Source organism: Urocitellus parryii, chromosome 15, assembly GCF_045843805.1.
Source record: "Urocitellus parryii isolate mUroPar1 chromosome 15, mUroPar1.hap1, whole genome shotgun sequence".
Taxonomy (NCBI): Eukaryota; Metazoa; Chordata; class Mammalia; order Rodentia; family Sciuridae; genus Urocitellus; species Urocitellus parryii.
The window spans coordinates 10,059,051-10,077,087 of record NC_135545.1 but is presented as its reverse complement, the minus strand read 5'-3'; the positions used below and the strand labels follow the sequence as shown (position 1 = coordinate 10,077,087).

The following is an 18,037-nucleotide window of genomic DNA, read 5'->3' as shown; positions in this document are numbered from 1 at the left end:
CCACCTCACGGGAGTGGAGGCAGGGGAGCCTCAGGAGACGCGGAGAAGGCTGGAGAGCCGCTGGGTAGGGGCAGCTCTGAGGGTTTAGGAGGCTGAGATGGTACTTTATCACAACCCTAGAGAGAGGGTGTCGGGGAGGTGGGCAGCCGGACTGGAACCTGTAGGTGCTGGCTTCCTTGGCCTGCCCTGCCCTTAGCTAATGGCTGACACTGGGCCACACTGATACCTTCATCAAGGTTACTTGCACCTCCTTCTCCTCCGGGGCTTGTCGTTGCCGCTGTTATTGATAGCACCTCGCGATAGTGTCCCCCATCTTGGATCTCTGAGTCCTCCTTCCTTTTCCCTGTTGGGTGTCCCTGGCCTGCCTAGGACATGCTGCCCCTGTTTGGGGAGTGGGTGTGGGAAGTGTGCAGCCTGTGAACTTGGGTGCTTCTGCCCTCCCCTGTTAATTCTTCAAGTGACTTCACCTCCACAGTCCCTTTAGGTCACCCAGATCCCTCTAAGGGCCTAGTATGATATAGGTATCCTAGTACTCACAAAATCCAGAAAATTCCAAATTCCAAAACAGGGCTGGCCCAAGGTTTCCAGTGGGAGAGTGGGATTCCATGGTGGGAGAGGCAGTGCAGGGGCACTGGCAGGGGTCATCCCAGCCGTGACCTTGGGCTGTCACCTAGCTTCTTTGCCTCAATATCCCCCTTTGAACAGGGTTTAAGGATTAAATTAGTATGTACTGGTTCAAACTAGCTGTGTAGGCATGCAGTAAGGACATATCACCTCCTGTCAGCCTGTCCTGACTCCTTCCTTTCAAAAAGTGAAGTGACAGTTTCTCCTGTCTTTCCTTGAGGGACAGACAAACAAAACCAGGTGACTAGTGGTTGGGAGCAGTCTGTTGGAGGTGACTTCAGTTTCTCCATACCCAGGCTGTGTGACCTTGGGCAGATGCCCCCACCTCCCTGGAGCCTCTTGGCAGACAGCTCTGTCCCTGAGCTGTTTTGCTCCGGGAGGAGCAGAGAGCCAGCCTGGGGACCGGCAAGGCAGGGGAGCTCACCAGCCTGCTCCTGCTGGGTCTGCCCCGGACACCTTCAGAAGTGGCAGAGGCTGCCAGAGTGGAGTTAGGACCGTCTTCTCCATGGGAAGCTGGGGTCCGTTTCAGTTTAGTGTGGGTGGAGGTCCCAGTTGCAGGATGGGGGTTCAGAAGCTTGGTTCCCGAAGGCCCCGGGTAGGCACTGGTGTTCCTGGCCTTGGAAAGGCGGCTCCTGGAGGGCAGGGTTGCCTCAGCCCTGCTCTCTGTCCCCAGGGCCTTGCAGTCCCCGACTGGCTCCCCACAGCCTCTCAGGCGATGGGTTAGTCATGGAGGTACACAGTAGGCACTCAGTGCTTCCCCTTCCCCTTTGTGGCAGCTGCGCAGAGCCATCACCTCCGGGTGGCGTGGGGGCTTGGCAGTGCAGCTCCCCCACGGGCCTTCCAACTCCCTCTCTTCCACAGAAGCCTGGGGCGCAGCCCTGCCAGCCAGGCACGATCCAGCTGGGCTGTCCTTTCTGGTGTGTGTGGGGCCACCAGGGGCAGGTGGGTGTGCCTCTGGTGCCTGCCCCTTCCTCTCGGTCAGTGCCTATGCTGCCGGCCGAGTGCTCAGGGCTCCTGTTGCGGGCAGCTGCCCCCTTGGGCCTGGCACAGCACATCACAAGGAAGAGCAGGATCCCCAGAAGGAAGGCTCTGACTCTGCAGCAAGTCTCCCAGGCTCCTCTGGGGCCACAGGACGAAGCCCACAGCCAGCCTGGCGTAGGAGACCTGTCCCTCGGCGATGCCCAGCGGCCTGCTCCACTCGGCTTGCAGCCACCCCTCGCCAGACCCCTGGCTGCCTGACTCACTCCTGCTCAGTCCTTCCAAGTCAGTCCTTCCCTTCACCCCCAGGGAGTTCCGTCCTGCACTCGAGGGTTCCCATGCCATTGCCTCACACCGTTATTATTCCTTGAGTCCAGCTCCCTCCGCTGGACCAGAACCTCCCAAGAGATGGCACCCTAAACTCCTGGAACCTGAGGCCCCCGGGGCAGAGGTGGTCTGCTAAGAAGTGGCCCATAAGCCAGGACACTGCCAGGTCCTTTCACGGAGTCCTGTCCCACATCCCTCTGTACTGTCTCACCGCTGGGGGCAGTAAGCAGGTCCCGAGGCTCCTCCCCATCATGGTGCAGGACCCTAGGTTTCAGTAATAGTTCTGACTTTCCAATGCTGTGGCAGGTGACCAGATTCCCCTTCTCTTCCAATGATAAGGCCTATCACAAGGGTCAGGGCAACCAGCTGACCAGCCCAAGCCTCGGCGACTCTCTTTTTCCTCCCCCTTGTTCCCTGTTCTGTAACCCCCTCTTTTGGGACCCTGACTTCCTGGCCCAGTTCTGCCCCCAGTGACCACACAATGCCACATTCCTTGGGAGCCACCTTTCCTGCCAGGCCTGGGGTCAGCCCATGGGATCTGCATGCTGAGCTCCTCTGGAATCCTGCCCTCTATGGGCCATCCCTGTCTGAAGGGCAGGGGTGGAGCTCCATTGGTCCCTGCTGTGTCCCCAGCATAGCTCAAAACACAGCACAGTGCTTAGCAACCGTTGTTCCCTTAAGATGGAGGTGGGTAAGGGTGGACAGAGCCCACAGACTGTGCCCTCTTGGAGCCCAACTCTGAAGCCTGAGCCTGTGTGGGCCAGGCCAGGGTACCACAGGCATCACCTAACTTTGCAGGCCACCAGCATCTGTGGGGTCCAGCACCTGTGCCCACTGCCCCTCGCCCCCAGCCAGGAGGATTGAGGCGGCACAGGCCATTTCCTCCTCTCGGGGAAGGGCTTACCCCGGTCACACATGAGGCCCCGGGCTGCTTCCCCGAGGATGGCCTGTGCTTCTCAGCCACCCGGCGCTGCGGGGCTGTACTGGGGGAGAGAAAGGGAAGAGATGACCTGTCGTTCAGCCACACCCCTGGCCCCCCTCACCCGGTGAGGTGCAACCAGCAGAAAGGTGTGGGCTCAGGGAAGCTGGGCTTCCAGCTCTGGCCACACCCTGTCGCTCAGAGACTGGGCGCCCCCCTGGAGCTGGGGAGGAGGGTGGGTGGGCTCCCTGGAGCTGGAGGGGGTTGTTGCTAAGGGAGGCTGGTCCCTTGGCAGTGCCTGTCCATTTTTTTCTGACCCTGAGAGGAAAATGTGCCCCTGGGTGCTGTGGTGTCACCTGCAGTCCACTGCCTGCAAGGGCTGAGGGTCCAGGCCTGCCTCATTTAGCACCTTCACGGATTCCCACGCAACGTGGAAACACCCTGTTTCAAATAAAAAAATAAAAGTTCTGGGGATTTAGCTCTGGGGTGAAGAGCCCCTGGGTACCACCCAAAAAAGAAAGAAAGGTATTCTCCTTATAAAAACAAAGTCTAAAGAAGAAAATACAGCCAGTTGTTAATCTTGCCATCTGGGATTTAAAAAATAAATGGATTGAGATGAAATTCACACAGCACACAGTTCGCCCGCTTCAAGGCACTGGCTTTTCAGAGTTTCATAGAGTTAAAAAATCCCGCTGTCACGACTCAGGTTAGAATCACACTCAAGGCTTGGCACAGTGGCACGAGCCTGTAATCCCAAAATTAGCCTCAAAAGAAGCCCTGTGCCACTTACCTCACCCCGTCCCCCACCCCCTCATACCCCAACACAGTTTACTCATGTGTCTTGTTTCTGGGGGTTCTGGACATTTCCTATACACCCCTTTGCAAGCACCTGCTCTTGGTGGGATGTTTCCAAAGTCCCCCCAGGTTACGGCAGTGATCATCCCTTTTTATTGCCAGGTGATTCTCCGTGGTGTGGATGGGCCACAGCCGACTAATCTGTTCACCCACTGATGCACCTTTGGTCGGTCTCACTTGGGGGCTATTAGAAAGAAGGCTTTGTGAACATGAGTGAGCATGGTTTCTGTGTGGACGTTTTCTTCTCTCTAGGGGTAGAACTGGGGAGCAAACGGGTGACTTTTAATTGAGGAACTACCAGACTGCTTTCCACAAGTGACTGTCCCACTTGACATTGCCTCTGGCAGTTTGTGAGGGTTCCCATTCTCACAGCCACACCAACCCTTGTTACTTGTTACTCTCTCTTTTTTTTTTTTTTGTACTGAGGATTGAACCCTCAGTGCTTAACACTGAGCCACATCCCCAGTCCTGTTTATTTTTTGTGACAGGGTCTTACTAAGTTGCTTAGGGTCTTGGCCTCTTGTTGGCTGGGATTACAGGCATGTGCCAATGCACCAAGCCTTTTGAATGTGATTCTCAGTGGAATGGAATCTCACTGTGGATGGCATTGGAAGAAGGGTGGCACCCAGGGGTGTTCTTCCCCTGAGCTACACACCCAGTCCTTTTTACTTTGAGCTAGGATCTCACCACGTTGCCCTGGCTGGCCCAAAACTTGCCGCCCTCTTGCCTCAGCCTCCTGATTGTAGGCATCTGTCAGTTGTGGTTTTGATTTGCATTTCCCTGATGGCTAATGATGCTGAGCCTCTTTTCATGTGCTTATTGGACACTTGAGTATCTTTGGAGAAATGTCTTCATCTCTTTCCTATTTTTAAATTGTGCTATCTTTTTATTATTGAGTTGCAAGAGTTCTATATATATCCTAGATGCACGACTTACTCAATCAGTGGTTTGTAGCACCAGGGAGGGATGTTTTCAATTTGGCACGCTGCTGCGTGTCCTTCCTGTCTTTTCTCTGACTAGGTGTACAGCCCCTGGCGTATACAAATAAAACTGAGAGGATTCTGTAGATAGAGTTGAATATTGTGTGTCCTCACTTCACATTCTCTCTCTCTCTCTCTCTCTTTTTGGGGGGGTACCAGGGATTGAACGCAGGGGCACTTAACCACAGAGCCACATCCCAGCCCTTTCATGTTTTAAAGAGGGTGATTTAAAATTAAAATAATCACTGAGCTCTTAAAATCTGCCCTGGCTATTTCCACACTGCTGAGCATTCAGGTCCTTTCTGGCTTTCAGCCACATAAATACCATAGTGATGTTTATCTTTATGCATAAATCTTTCGGTTTATCATGAGTAGCTTTCGCAGAAGACATTCTTAGAAGGTGATTTTACCAGCTCAAGGCAGGTAGGAGCTTTTGAAGCCCCAGATCCAGTTTGCCTTCCCTGGATGGCAAGCCTTGAAAGGTTCTGTGGTCATGGTCACCATTGGAGGGTTTTTATTTATTTATTTAGGTTTATTTTAATTTGTTTCAACTACAATTTATTTTAACTATTTTGTATTCAATTATAAATGTACTAATTTGCACCTTTATGGTTGAGCTGATACTTTATCAATTTAATACATAGCAACTACTTAATGGTTTTATTTTTATTTCTAAGGTTTATCATTTGTGATTAGTTGGGTTTTTTTATTTTTAATAAATGAATGAATACGAAGTCTATGCACTGTCCTCAGTCTTGCTCAGCTCTGCTACCATGATGAACTTCGACCTCGGTGGATGCTGTGACTACAAAGAGTTTATGGAACTAATAACAAAACTTTGATTTTATGGCACTTAAAAAATACAGATTTTTCTTGTATTATACATGTTGACTAATACTAACTTGAGTGCTGTTCAGGGAATCACTCAGAAAACCTGCATTAAAGAAAAGAAGGATGAGTATGGTATACTATTCAGTTTGAGTATAACATTTTGTATCAAATAATATTTGCCTGCAGTATATTTGAAAATACTAGCAAATTGTTCGAAAAATTTACATGATTTAACCTTCCATCTCCTCCCACTAAATTAGCAAGAGAAACATATTCTTTCCTCATCAAAAAAAAAAAAAGGGGGGGGGGGGCTGGGGATGTAGCTCAAGCGTGCGGCCTGGGTTCGATCCTCAGCACCACATACAAACAAAGATGTTGTATCCGCCGAAAACTACAAAAAAAATAAATAAATATTTTAAAAAAACCAAAATGAATACTGTTTGTATTTGGATCTTTTTTTTTTTTTTTTTGTACATGAGATTGACCCCAGGGGCACTTAACCACTGAGTCACATTCCCAGCCCTTTCGTATTTTTTATTGAGACAGGATCTCATTGAGTCTCTTAGGGCCTTGCTTAAGCTGGCTTTGAACTTGTGGTCCTCTTGCCTCAGCCTCCTGAGCTGCTGGGATTACAAGTGTGCACCACCACACCTGGCTTGGATCTTCTTGATATCAGGATGGTGTTTTGTGTTAGGTAGCATTTCTTTGAGTACTAGTTAACTGTGTATTGTTAGCAACTTATGTACTTTAGGGAGTTGTTTTCTCATATCTTAAGTCTCCCCTCCTCCCGCTTTTTTCCTTTGCAGTACTGGGGATTGCACCCAGGGGTGGTGCTTTTATCACTGAGCTACATCCCAACCCTTTTTATTTTTTATGTTGAGACAGAGTCTTGCCAACTTGCTGAGTTTGGCTTTGAACTTATGATCCTTCTCCCTCTCCACTGGGATTACTGGTATGCCCCACCACTCCCAGCCCTGTGCCCATTTTTATTTTGAGACTTTTGTAAGGGCTCTTTCTTGGTTGAGATATGTGGAATTTTGGTGTTCAGGTCTGTTTCCCTCATTTATCATTTGTCTTGCTGGGAAAGTGGAGATTAGGGACTGTTTCACTGCGTCTTTATAGTATCTTAGCCCAAGTAACTTACAATAGAGGAGCCCTAGGTTAGGGCTGGCAGAGGTCAGAGGAGGCCCCGTAGTGCAGGCCGGACGGAGTACAGTACGCGTCAGTGGTGTCCTAGTCTGGGCAGGGACCGAGGGTACCCTGCAAACATACCTGCAGCACTGTTTGCTGAGCGCAGGCCCAATGAAGCTGGCAGTGCCCCAAGCTTTGTAGACAGGGAAACAGCTCGTTGGAATCATTTAGTCACTTGACAAGAGTGTACTCCTTCGCAGAAGGTGGCATGAGCCGGGAAGCCTTAGCCCTCGCCCTAGCCCTGAGCACCCCCAGCTCACCATAGCTGTGCCGGCTCACCTGTGTTTGAGCAGGAGCGCAGGCTGCCAAACCTCCCGCAGTCACAGGTGCCACACCCTTGTATGTGGGGGTCCTGTTTACCACGTGCTGTGTCCAGTAACTATGACCTTTACAGGCCCTGGGGGACCCTGTGTTCCCCCATGTCTGCTCCTGCGCCAGCTTTGAGTGGGGCTGACAGTCGTGCTTACCGCCTTGTCTTGGCACCGCGGATAGTGCCGATGGCACAGAATGGGCTAGGCGAATATTTGAAGAAATGAAGGAATTTTTATCTTTTAGGTCCCGGCTTAAATATTCCTTATTTTTTTTTTTTCCTACTTTTTTTTTTCCCCCTGCTGGGGATAGAAGCCAGGGCCTCGCATGGACCAGGCAGATGCTCTGCCACTAAGCTGCGTTCTCAGGGCCTCCTCCAACTTTTTTTTTTTGGCAGTTCTGAAGATTGAGCCGAGAGCAGTCTATCACTGCATCTCTAATCCTTTTTATTCTGAGACAAGATCTCACTTAGTGGCTGAAGCTGGTCTTGAATTTGAGATTCCTCCTGTCTTGGTCCCCTGGGTCACTGGTATTACAGGCTTGTGCTGCTGTGCCTGGTGTCTTAACCTTAAGTCCCAAGTTTCAGTTCTGTAGATATTTTTAAAGTATTTTTTTAGGTGTAGAAGAGCATAATATCTTTATTTATTTTTATGTGGTGCTGAGGAGCAAACCCAGTGCCTCACACATGCTAGGCCAGTGCTCTACTACTGAGCCACAGCCACAGCCCCTCTACAAATATTTTAATGAAATTGATACAGATGCATTAAAATAAGTTGGAAATCATAACCCAGAGCTTATATAACCTTTATATGTATTTTCTTTTCCTGGCAATAGAGATTGAACAACTCCGGGGTGCCTAATCACTAAGTCATATCCCCAGATCTTTTTTATTTTTTATTTTGAGACAAGGTCTCACTAAGTTGTTTAGGCTTTCATTGAGACTGTCTTTGAACTAATGATCCTCTTGCCTTAGCCTCCTGTGTTGCTGGGATTGCAAGCATGCGCCAGTGCACCTTGCTTATATGTATTTTCGTACATATGTACGAAATATACATTTTTTTTCAAATGCTCTGATCATTCTCCTGTTACTTTTCTCAAAACAATAGATATCTAAAAGCAATCATTTCCAAGTTACCATAGGTGATATATTTTATGATCTGTTTGCCTTCCTTTAGTACCCAAGGGAAGGGACTAGACCTGTTCTGGTCATCATTGTGTCTCTCCAGCCCATTTATTCTTTGGTAAAGAGTAAATGAAACTGGGCATGGTGGCACACACCTGTGATCCTAGCAACTCCGGAGGCTGAGGCAGGAGGATGGCAAGTTCAAAGCCAGCCTCAGCAACAGCAAGGCGCTAAGGGATTCAGTGAAACCCTGTCTCTAAATAAAAAAGGACTGGGGATATGGCTCACTGGTTCAGTGCCCCTGAGTTCAATCCCCAGTACCTTCCCCCGCACCTTCCCCCAAAAAAGTAAATGAGTAAGTCTGCATGGCGTCACATGCGTGTAATGCCTGGGACTCCAGAGGCTGAGACAGGAGGGAGGATCTCAAGTTCAAGGATAGACTGAGCAATTTAGCATGACCCTGTCTCAAAATAAAACTTAAAAGGTCTGTGGACATTGCTCAGTGGTAGAATGCCTGTCTAGCACTTGCAGGGCCATAGGTTTGGTTCAACCCCCCCCCCCCAGTACCAGAAAAAAAGGGGGGGGGGAGACTTAACATTCTTTAGCTCCAGGCAGACTGCATGAGGGTTGGTGACCTGCTACCTGGTTTGGTTTGGTTTGCAGTCCTAGGGATTGGATCCAGGGTGCTCTAGCTCCAGTGACTCAGCAAACCTTTTTTGAGCATCTCGGTTCCCCCAACTCTGCCAAGTCCTTGCTGTGTGTCTCATTTGACCTTGATGGTGACCTTCAGTTCCCCAAAAGTATCATCTGTACTTGGCCTTGAGCCTGGCACGTGCCAGTCCCTTGGCAGTGACGGTGGCCACCTCCCTCTGCTTTTTATGTCGCTCCTCTCCTCGGTGTGTGGAATAGATGCTGACACGCATCGCCTCACGGACACCCGGGCTTGTTTCCAGTTTGAGAAGGAGAAGGCCGTCCGCTCACCATGTGCGTCGCGGCGGGCAGCTGGCACACATGGGCTCAGAACACTGTCCTGACTGTCGTGATGGTCACACTTCATTTCCATTTCTTTTTAGAGGTCTGTTACCTGTGTGTGATGAAAAGCGTGGTGTTTGGTTTGCCTTGTTTTCGAGTGTTTTGAACAGGCTGCTGGGAGTGGACTCCTGGCTCTCGCTGTCCCTCTCGCCATCCTCCTGTCTCCCAGTTTCCCTGAGAGGTGGCTCCAGGCTCTTTTTTCTTTCCATTAGTACCAAGGATTGAACCCAGGGCCACTTAATCCCTGAGCCACATCCCCCTGTCATTCTTATTTTTTTATTTTGAGACAGGGCCTCACTGAGTTGTTGAGGCTGGCCTTGAATGTGGAATCCTCCTGTCTCAGTCTCAGAGCCCTGGGATTCTGGGCGTGTCCACTGTACCAGGCTTGCTCTGTAGTTTGAGGTCGGCTGCGCTGCTACTGGTGGACAGTTGGGCAGACTAATTTTTCAATATTGCAAACTTGTGTAGCTGTGAACTTCTAAGACACATTCCCCAAGTGGGAGCAAGAATTTCTGCAGGGTCTGGAGCTGAGAGGAAGTGCTGGTTGCAGTGAGTGCTTAGGTTCAGCTTCACGAGGTAATGCAGACATTCACCAGTGAGCGCTCTTCCTCTTTTTACCTGGTGAGCACCTGATCATTCTCCAAGGGTCTCCTTCCTGCTTTTCTTTCCTTCAGCAGGGACTTAGGAGCACTGCCATGTGCTAGGTGCAGTTATGCCACAGGAGGGACAGGAGTGAGATTCTCAGTTTCTGTCCTCCCGCTACTGGTGATGTCAGATGGCCCCTCCTCCAGGCAGCCTTCCCTGTAGCCCAGGATGGGTAAAGCGCTCTCCCAGGCTCCTCTGCTTACTCTGGTCTGCTGCTGGCCACATACCTTCCCATCTGCCCTGAAGACAAATATTTACTCCTGTCCGCACAGTGAGCGCACGGTCTGTCACCCTGGCTGGACTGGGAGCCCCATGTGGACAGGGACTGGGGTAGTCTTGGGTACTGTGGCCCCAGCATCATCCTGTGTGGCACAGAGCAGGTGCTCACTGAAGTGTCTGTTGGGTTTGCTGTTGATGCCCCCCTTCAGGATGTGGCACTGGGAGGAAGAAGTAGATTCTGGTACCTTGCCTGTGTGGGCACTGGCAGAGTGAGTGGGCAATGCCTTTGCCTTGGCAGCTCAGAGAAGGGCTGTTGCCAGCTGTGTGCAGGCTGGGGGGAGCGGGGCCAGCCGCACTGCCTTGCAGAGGTATGAGGCCACGGCCTGTGGGGAGCTCTGTGGCCGCATGAGTGTTCTTCTGCAGAACCGAAGACAGGTGGTTGTGCAGACCCCTGCCAAAGGCCGGCAACGCCAGAGTCATTGCATGGAGTCCTGAGGAGCAGTAAGGGCCATAGGGGGCACTGGACCCACAGGTCAGCAGCAAACCCTGGCCACCGGCTTTGGCGCTGGGCCCCCTGCATTTCTGCTGGTTCTGCCGGGTCCCTGTGCCACAGGGTGGGTGCAGAGGGAGGACCCTGAGCCCCAGAGGGTGAGGTGTCCTGCCCACCTAGCTCACCAGACCTGGCTAGTCAGTCACCAAACCCAGCCCCTGCCCTGCGTGGTGGCCGCAGGACCCGCATGAGGCACAGTACAGCTGTCCACCTGCCTGCTCGGTTCGCCCCAGCTGGGCCCCGAGACAGGGCCGTGTGTCCTCTTTGCAGGTGACCAGGAGGAGCAGTCAGTGGCCCTGGTGCCGGTCTGAGTGTGTGGGGGGGTGCCTGGCATGGCTCTGCCTCTGCCCAAGCCCGCCCGCCCCCTCGGGGTGTCCATTTTTCCTACTGCTCCTCCCTCTGCCGATGCTGGGACACCCTCAGGCCTGCACCTCTGCACCCTCCGGTGCCCAGCCCTGAGTAAATATTTGTCTTCAGGGCAGGTGAGAAGGTGTGTGGCCAGCGTTTCTGAGGTGGGGTGCGGGGGACTGGCAGAGGCAGCTGGTTTGGGGGCAGCTGCTTGGCGAACATCTGGCTGTCACCAATGGTTTTGTTTATCTTCACTCCTCCAGTCCCTCTGGCCGATCCGCCAGGCCCTGGGCTGCCAGGACAGTGGCTGTTGTTCACGGAGCACCGGCCTGTGCTGACACTCTAGCCAGGTGGCCTTGCTGACTGCTTCTGGAAGTCACTGCGTGCTTGGCGCATGTGCTTGTATGTCATTGGCTCCATTTTCCAGTCGAGGAGGCTCAACCATGAGGAGACTGGAGCCAGTGTCTGTGACAGTTGTCATCAGGGCCAGATCCACGTGGGGCTGTGTGAAGTCATGAGGTGTCATCAGAAGGACACGGGTCTCTGCAGCTCCCAGGGCTCTCAGACGCTGGCAGGAACTGGGTTTGCACCTGGGCTCTGACCACGCACATTCCTTGTTCCTCTTTCTGTCTTTAGAACCTCAAATCCCACTGGACTTTCCACAAGCACAAAGCCTGGCCATCCCACCAGCTGGACAAGGCCACTTAGTCCAGGTGCCCAACGTAGTAGTTGTGTAGACTTCGCTAAGATTCTGCCGCCTCCCCGTAAACGGGACCCCTGAGGGCAGCTCTGCCTTGTGGCGGGACAGTTTTCAGAGGAGGAGGCCTGGGCTCTGTAGACGGCCAGCTAGGCACCACCAGATACGCCAGACACACAGGCTGGCTCTGGAGGCCACGCCCTCACTAGGTTACTCGTTTCCTGTGTCTCAGAGATGCATTCAGATCACGAGGCTTGAAGTCACCAGCTTGTTCAGCCGCACATATCCCTTTCCAGTTGGGGGTCATGGAGTCCCCCCAACCCTGCGTGCCTTCCGGCAGAAAACCCTGGGCTAGGTCTAGTCTTGGGCATTTGTGTTACGTGGTGACGTCTGTCTTCATTCAGCACAGTGTCGAATGTGTTTTGTGGGGTTCAGGTGCTCATTCAGCCAGGCTTGAGTTTGTGCCCAGCCCCATGCTGGAAACACAGCAGTGGCCAGGACAGACCTGGCCCTGCATCTCAGGCTCACTGTCCAGAAGGGGCGACATGAGAGGTGGACCACATGCAGCACAGCTGCAGCCTGAGGAAAAGGTTTGGGGAAACAGACCAATGGCTGGGACAGAGCCTGAGGTGCCAGGGCCGAGGGCAGACAACTAAAAAATATTAAAAAAAAAAAAAAAAAAAAAAAGTCTGAGACCAGCCTCAGCAACTTGCAGACACCACCTTGTGCTGTCCTCCAGGGCGCGGCCACCTGCACCCCAGGCCTGGTGGAGCAGCTGCACGGTCAGGCCTGCCTGCACATGGCATGTCCTCAGCACGTGCACTGCCGTCTCCCCAAACCTCAGATAGTCCCTCTGGGGAGGCAGGGCAGGTGGTCACCAGAGCAGTGGCCAGCGAGGGCCGTGAGGGCACAGGCTGCTCTGGCTGGAGTGCCCGCCCTCCCTTTTATTGACTCAGTATCTCCCTGAGCCCCAGTTTCCCAGTTGAAAAATGGGGGTGAGCCCCACATCCTAGGGTTGTTGGGGAGAGTAAGTGGACTGACGAGTGTCTGCTGTTGTTCATGTTCATAATTTATACTGAAAAAGTGTCTGTCACACAGCTAGGACTCAGGCGCTTGGTGCTGGCTGCAGACCTGAGACCAGAATGAGGACCTGGACTTCGCTTTCCTCAGGAAGCTCCTCTGGCCTTGGCGTCACCTCCTGGTGGCCGCTCTGTGCCAGGCGGCAGGGAACTGGCCTGCTCTGCCTCATTTCTTTGTCTTGGAAGCTGTGGGTGTCTTCTGACCATTCGTGTCCCTGTCAGCCAAGTGGCTTATAAGATCAGGGTGAGGTGGGTGGCAGCAGAGCACCTGCCATCTGTGGCCTCCCACCTCCCTGCCATGCCCTGGCCTGCAGGGCTGGCTCTAGCTGTTGGCCAGAAGCCAGCCACCTCCTGCGGTAGGGGTCCCTGGTTGTGCTGCTTCCCCCCAGGAGAGGCAGAGGAGACCACCTCTTGTCACCCAGAGAGCTGAGGTGTCCCAGCCCTTTGGATATCACAACCTCACCCTGTCAGGCCTCCCTGCCAGGGCACAATGTGGCTTCCCTTCCTTGTAAGCTGTGACTCTGGAGAGAAGGGCGGGTGGGTACTGTCCCCATTTCCCAGAGCAGAGTGGCATCTTCATTTCTTCTCAGACATCTGCTTGAGACAGCCCAGTGACATCCCGGCTCAGGGAGCCCCGGCTCTAGGATGGAGTGAAAAGTAAGCAGATTCCCACGGGTCGGGGTGTGCTCTGTGAGGGGACGGGCAGGCAACGGTCCCCAGAGAGTGCTGCTGTAGAAAGGGTCAGAAGGCTTCTGGGACGAGGTAGCATTTGAACTGAGGCCCCAGTGACATACTAGTCGTGGGGAGCAGTTGTAGACCCAGGTCAGGAGCACACGGGTCAGAGAGGGCTGGTCTGCAGGTGGAGGGGATGTGGGGCCTCCTCCGCAAGGGCCGCCTGGGAGGCCTGGTCCTGGTCATCATTCTCAGTGCAGAGAACAGACAGTGCAAAGCAGGTGTGGCAGAGCCTGGCGTGCTTCATGGCAGGGCCACCATAGGCTGAAGGGCCTGCTGCTTGGCTTGGGCAGGAACGGCGGGCCGGGGTGCGCTCGCTCTCCCGCACACCCCTGCTCTCCCAGCCCACCTGGCGCAGCCCAGGGACCATCTCAGCCTCCCTGCTGTGGCAGGGACTGGCCATGTGCCAGCAGGGCAAAAGCCAGTGCAGCTCATAGGCTGGGTCGCAAGAGCGAGGTGGAGTTGGTCCTGGGAACCTGGCAGGTGTGGCTGGGGGGAGCTGCTGCTCTTCCTCGCCCTGGACATCCTGCCACGTGGACTGGACAAAGTCTGGGGGATAGCACCAGGTCCCAAGCCCTGTGGTTTCCAGCCCTGAGTGTCCCTCAGTCATTAAGCTCCTGATGGGGTGCAAGGAATCTGAGGGACGCTCATTGGGAAGGGTAGTGCCACCAACATCCCTTCACTTTGCGGAGTAGTCCCAGGTGAGGGTCTTCAGAACAGCCAACCCGGGACAGACCTCCGCCGGGGCCTCCTCCCGCCACCCGGCGGACGCTTGCTGCCCTGCACCTTTCAGTTTCCTTCTGATACATCTTGACTATTGTCCCTGTTGGCTTAGAGAGCATGCTCTCCCTGGGAGGGCACGTCACCTCCTTCTGTGCCCACACCTGTGGCCCTGAATCACTGTCCTCCAGAATACCCCTCAGTCTGGTGGGGAGAGGATTCCAGGGGTGAGTGGGTGGGGAAACCCGGGGCCTGGGGAGTGAGGACACCTCCCGGACGGTGAGTGGCCGCAAGCTGACGTTGGAGTTTCACCTAGAAGGCCACCCCAAGGCTCAGCAGTGAAAGAGGAAGGTCCCTGGGGAATGTGGTGACTCAAGCTGTCACCTCTCTGTACTTCCTCCTTTTTGTCTTGGGCAGGGGTCCTGGGCCTCCCCCAGTTCCTGGGGCATGGGGGGGGGGGCTTCAAGTACATGAGGGGGCTGCCTGAGGCTCCCCTCTGCAGTCACGGGCGTGGGCTGGAGCCCCAGGTCCTAGTTCTCCTTGGAGAGCCCTCCTTCCAGTTGTCCTTGTGCCTGAGTGTGGGCTCTGAAGTCCTGCCTTCCCGCAGCCCTGAGGAGCCCTCAGGGTGGCTACCACTGAGGCCACACCAGCCTTTATAATGGAGGGTGTGGCCAAAGGTGGCCTTGGCCCAGTCCTGCTGCTGCTTGCTGCTCAAGTGAGAGCCAGTTTTCCCTCCCAGCCTTAGGCCACCTCTGGCTCCTGGGGCCCCAGCTCTGAACACTTGCTTTCCCCTCATTTACTTTTTTTTAAATGGACATTTTCTAGTTTATGAAAGAAGTACAATGAGTCCAAAGTGACCACTTTCCAGCTTTGCTAATGACCGTGGTGTGGCTGGTAACTGTACCCTGCTGTCTCCACCCCCATTATTTTGCAGTGAATCAGCTGTCCGTCTCAAGACTGTTTTTCTTATACATTTTTCTGAGTTGCTTCTGAAATGCTGGCGACACTCAGCTCCAAGGCAGCTCTCTTCAGTCCTCTGCTGTCACCTGCCCAGGCCCAGGACAAGACCACTGGGGAGGCTGGGGCTGTGCTCTCCAGTGTCTGCACCCATGCAATTGGCATGGTGCTCAGAGAAGAGCCCAACTCCATGCTGCCCACAACCCTGAGTGGCCTCCCTGCTTGAAGGCTTTACCCTTCAAGTGGCTTCATGGGCTGCTTCACCTGCTGCCCCAGCTCTGTGTTACTTTGCTTCTTAATGATGAGAACAGATTTTTATTTCCCTTTGTTTCACAACAGGTGGCATTCTGCTGGGTGCCAGCCACACACCTATAACCCCAGCAGCTTGGGAGGCTGAGGCAGGAGGATCGCAAGTTCAAAGCCAGCCTCAGGAATTTGTTAAGACCATGTCTCAAAATAAAATATAAAAAGGGCTGGGGACATGGCTCAGTGGTTAAGCACCTGGGTCCAATCCCTGGTTAAAACAAAACCAACCAAACAAACAAAAACAGGTCACATTCCCACGCATACCGCCCTGCACCTTTCAGTTTTCTTTTGAGTACCTCGGCTGTTGCTCTGTGGGGGCTTAGAGAGTGTAGGCTCCACAGGGTTCCATTGCATGGGGGAACTGGGTCCCCTGGTCCCCTGTTGGTGGGTACTGGGTGGTTCCAGTTCTGCATCAGCAGGCAGTGCAGTGAATAACCTTTTTTTTTTTTTTTTTTTTTTTTTTTAAGAGAGAGTGAGAGAGGAGAGAGAGAGAGAGAATTTTTTAAATATTTATTTATTTATTTTTTTAGTTCTCGGCGGACACAACATCTTTGTTGGTATGTGGTGCTGAGGATCAAACCTGGGCCGCACGCATGCCAGGCGAGCGTGCTACCGCTTGAGCCACATCCCCAGCCCTGAATAACCTTTTAATATGGAATTTGGCACTGGCAAGTGGCTCTGTAGGATGAATTTTTAGGAATGGCATCGCGGGATCAAAGTGTGTATGCATTAGTACTTCAGACAGGTTCTGCTAAATTGTCCTTTAAAGGGGTCTTACCCATGTTCACACCCAGCACCTGCTGGTGAGCTGGTTTCCCCCAGTCCCACAGATAGCATCATGTGCCGCCCAGATTTTGGTCGCTAATCTGTTTGATTGGTAAAAATGATATTGCAGTGTATCTTTTTTTTTTTTTTTTTTTTTTTGACTAGGGATTGAATGCTGGGGCCCTTCACTACTGAGCCACATCCCAGCCCCCTGCTTTCTTCTTTGTCTGAGACAGTGTCTCACCAAGTTGTTTAGGGCCTCGCTGAGCCTGGCCTTGCGCTTGCAGTCCTCCTGCGCCAGCCTCCCGGTCCGCAGGGGTTTCAGGCATGTGCCATTGCGCCCGGCTCTGTGTGCCTTCACTTAACTTGCATTTCTCGGTATGAGAATCAGAGTGCTGAAGAATTCTAAACCCCAGCTTCCTACTTTGGGGAATGTACTCAAAAAAACCCTCTTAGAAAGTTGAAGTGGAGAATTCCACGAGCACCCACCGGGGTGAATAGAGACTTCCTAGCCACTCAGAATTCCGGATTTGGAGGGTGGCAGGCGAGGACCCAGCCCTGCACCTGCTTTCCTCTGGAAGCGTGTCCTGGGAGGTCGCTTCTCACCTCCCAGCCTGCTTGGGAGAGTGGAGATGATGCCTGCTCAGTGCTGCTAGCAGCCATGAGATGAGGCCAGGAAATCACCCGGTGTGGGGGAGGCAGCCCCAACGCGCCTTCTGTGCTGAGTGCTGCTGAGGGTGGTCAGTGTTGGGGACGCAGTGGCTAGAGGGATGTAGTCACCAGAACAGCCCTGGATGTAAAACCCACTGTGGAATGAGACCTTCTCTTCAGGCCTCTGATTTCCTACGTGAGGCAGGGCAGGTGTCAGCCATGGTACCCTGGTGTAGGCAGATTCCTGCCAATCTGTAGCAGAGGACTGTGCGGGGAGGAGCCTGCAGCCAGGTGGGCAGTGGGCCCTAGGGAGGGCACGAGCCAGGTGCCAGAGTCTAAGGGTGGGGAGTCCTCCAAATGAGGAAGGCGGCTGGAGTCTGGAGGAACCTTCCCCACCTTGAGAAAACTGACTAGTACCAGTCACCAACGCCACTTCCCAGAGGTCTCCTGATGGGAGCAGGGCCTTCACAGGTAGCCATGTGTGCTGTGTGATAGGTAGAGGTGACAACTGCGGTGCTTCCTGGGCTGAAGGGTCCCCCTAGACACTCACAGTCAGCTGTTGGGGGCTTCGGTGGGCTCTGCCTGGCATCTCGGGGCCTGGGTTTGAGTGTGCCCGATGCCCTTCTGGAAAGGTACTGCTGTGGGAGGGCCTGGCCGGGGCCAGCTGAGTTGAGCCTAGTGTCTGTGATCCCAGGCTCCGATTCTGGGCCCAGAGCAGCGTGGCACCCCTGCAGTGGCGAAGCCGCTGTGCGGGCCTCCTGACTGCTTCCTATCTTAGGCTGCGGGAGGCCCTGTGCTCCCCACCTTGGTGACACAGGAACACAGGACGGAACCTCTCCCCGGCTCACAGCTCTCGGGAGGTCCTTGGAGACTTTGGCTCTGGCTGCTCAGCCCTTCCCGCTGCACAGCCCCGTCCCCAGTCCCCTGGTGCTCACTGGTTCTGCCAGCAGGTATTTCTTGAGCTCGTAGTGTGAACACGCGGACTGTAGAGCTTCACGTCAGGTCATGAAAAGTGCCACAGAATAAGATGTGGAGTGGATGGTGACAGAGGAGCGGTTTCAGTAGAAGCTGGTCAGGGAAGACTGTTGAGGTGACTTTGGAGCAGAGACTTGCAGGGAGGGAGGGGGCTGGCATGGGGGGATGTGAGGCCAAACACGCTGCTGGTGCAAAGGCCCCAAGGCAGTGCTGAGATGGCTTTG

General features: G+C 53.6%; 1 protein-coding gene across 2 annotated transcripts in view; it reads left to right on the top strand.

Annotated features, from left to right (window-relative positions):
* Positions 1-18,037, top strand: part of Ppp1r37 (protein phosphatase 1 regulatory subunit 37) — a 41,244-nt gene that overhangs the window by 7,550 nt on the left and 15,657 nt on the right. Inside the window, exon 1 of one of the 2 annotated variants that reach the window (XM_077793167.1) lies at positions 9,082-9,212. The exons of the other annotated variant lie outside the window; for it this stretch is intronic. Coding sequence (XP_077649293.1) covers positions 9,149-9,212 — 64 coding nt within the window. The 5' untranslated portion in view covers positions 9,082-9,148. Of the gene's footprint in view, positions 1-9,081; positions 9,213-18,037 lie in introns of those variants that run through there. 2 annotated transcript variants of the gene reach the window in all.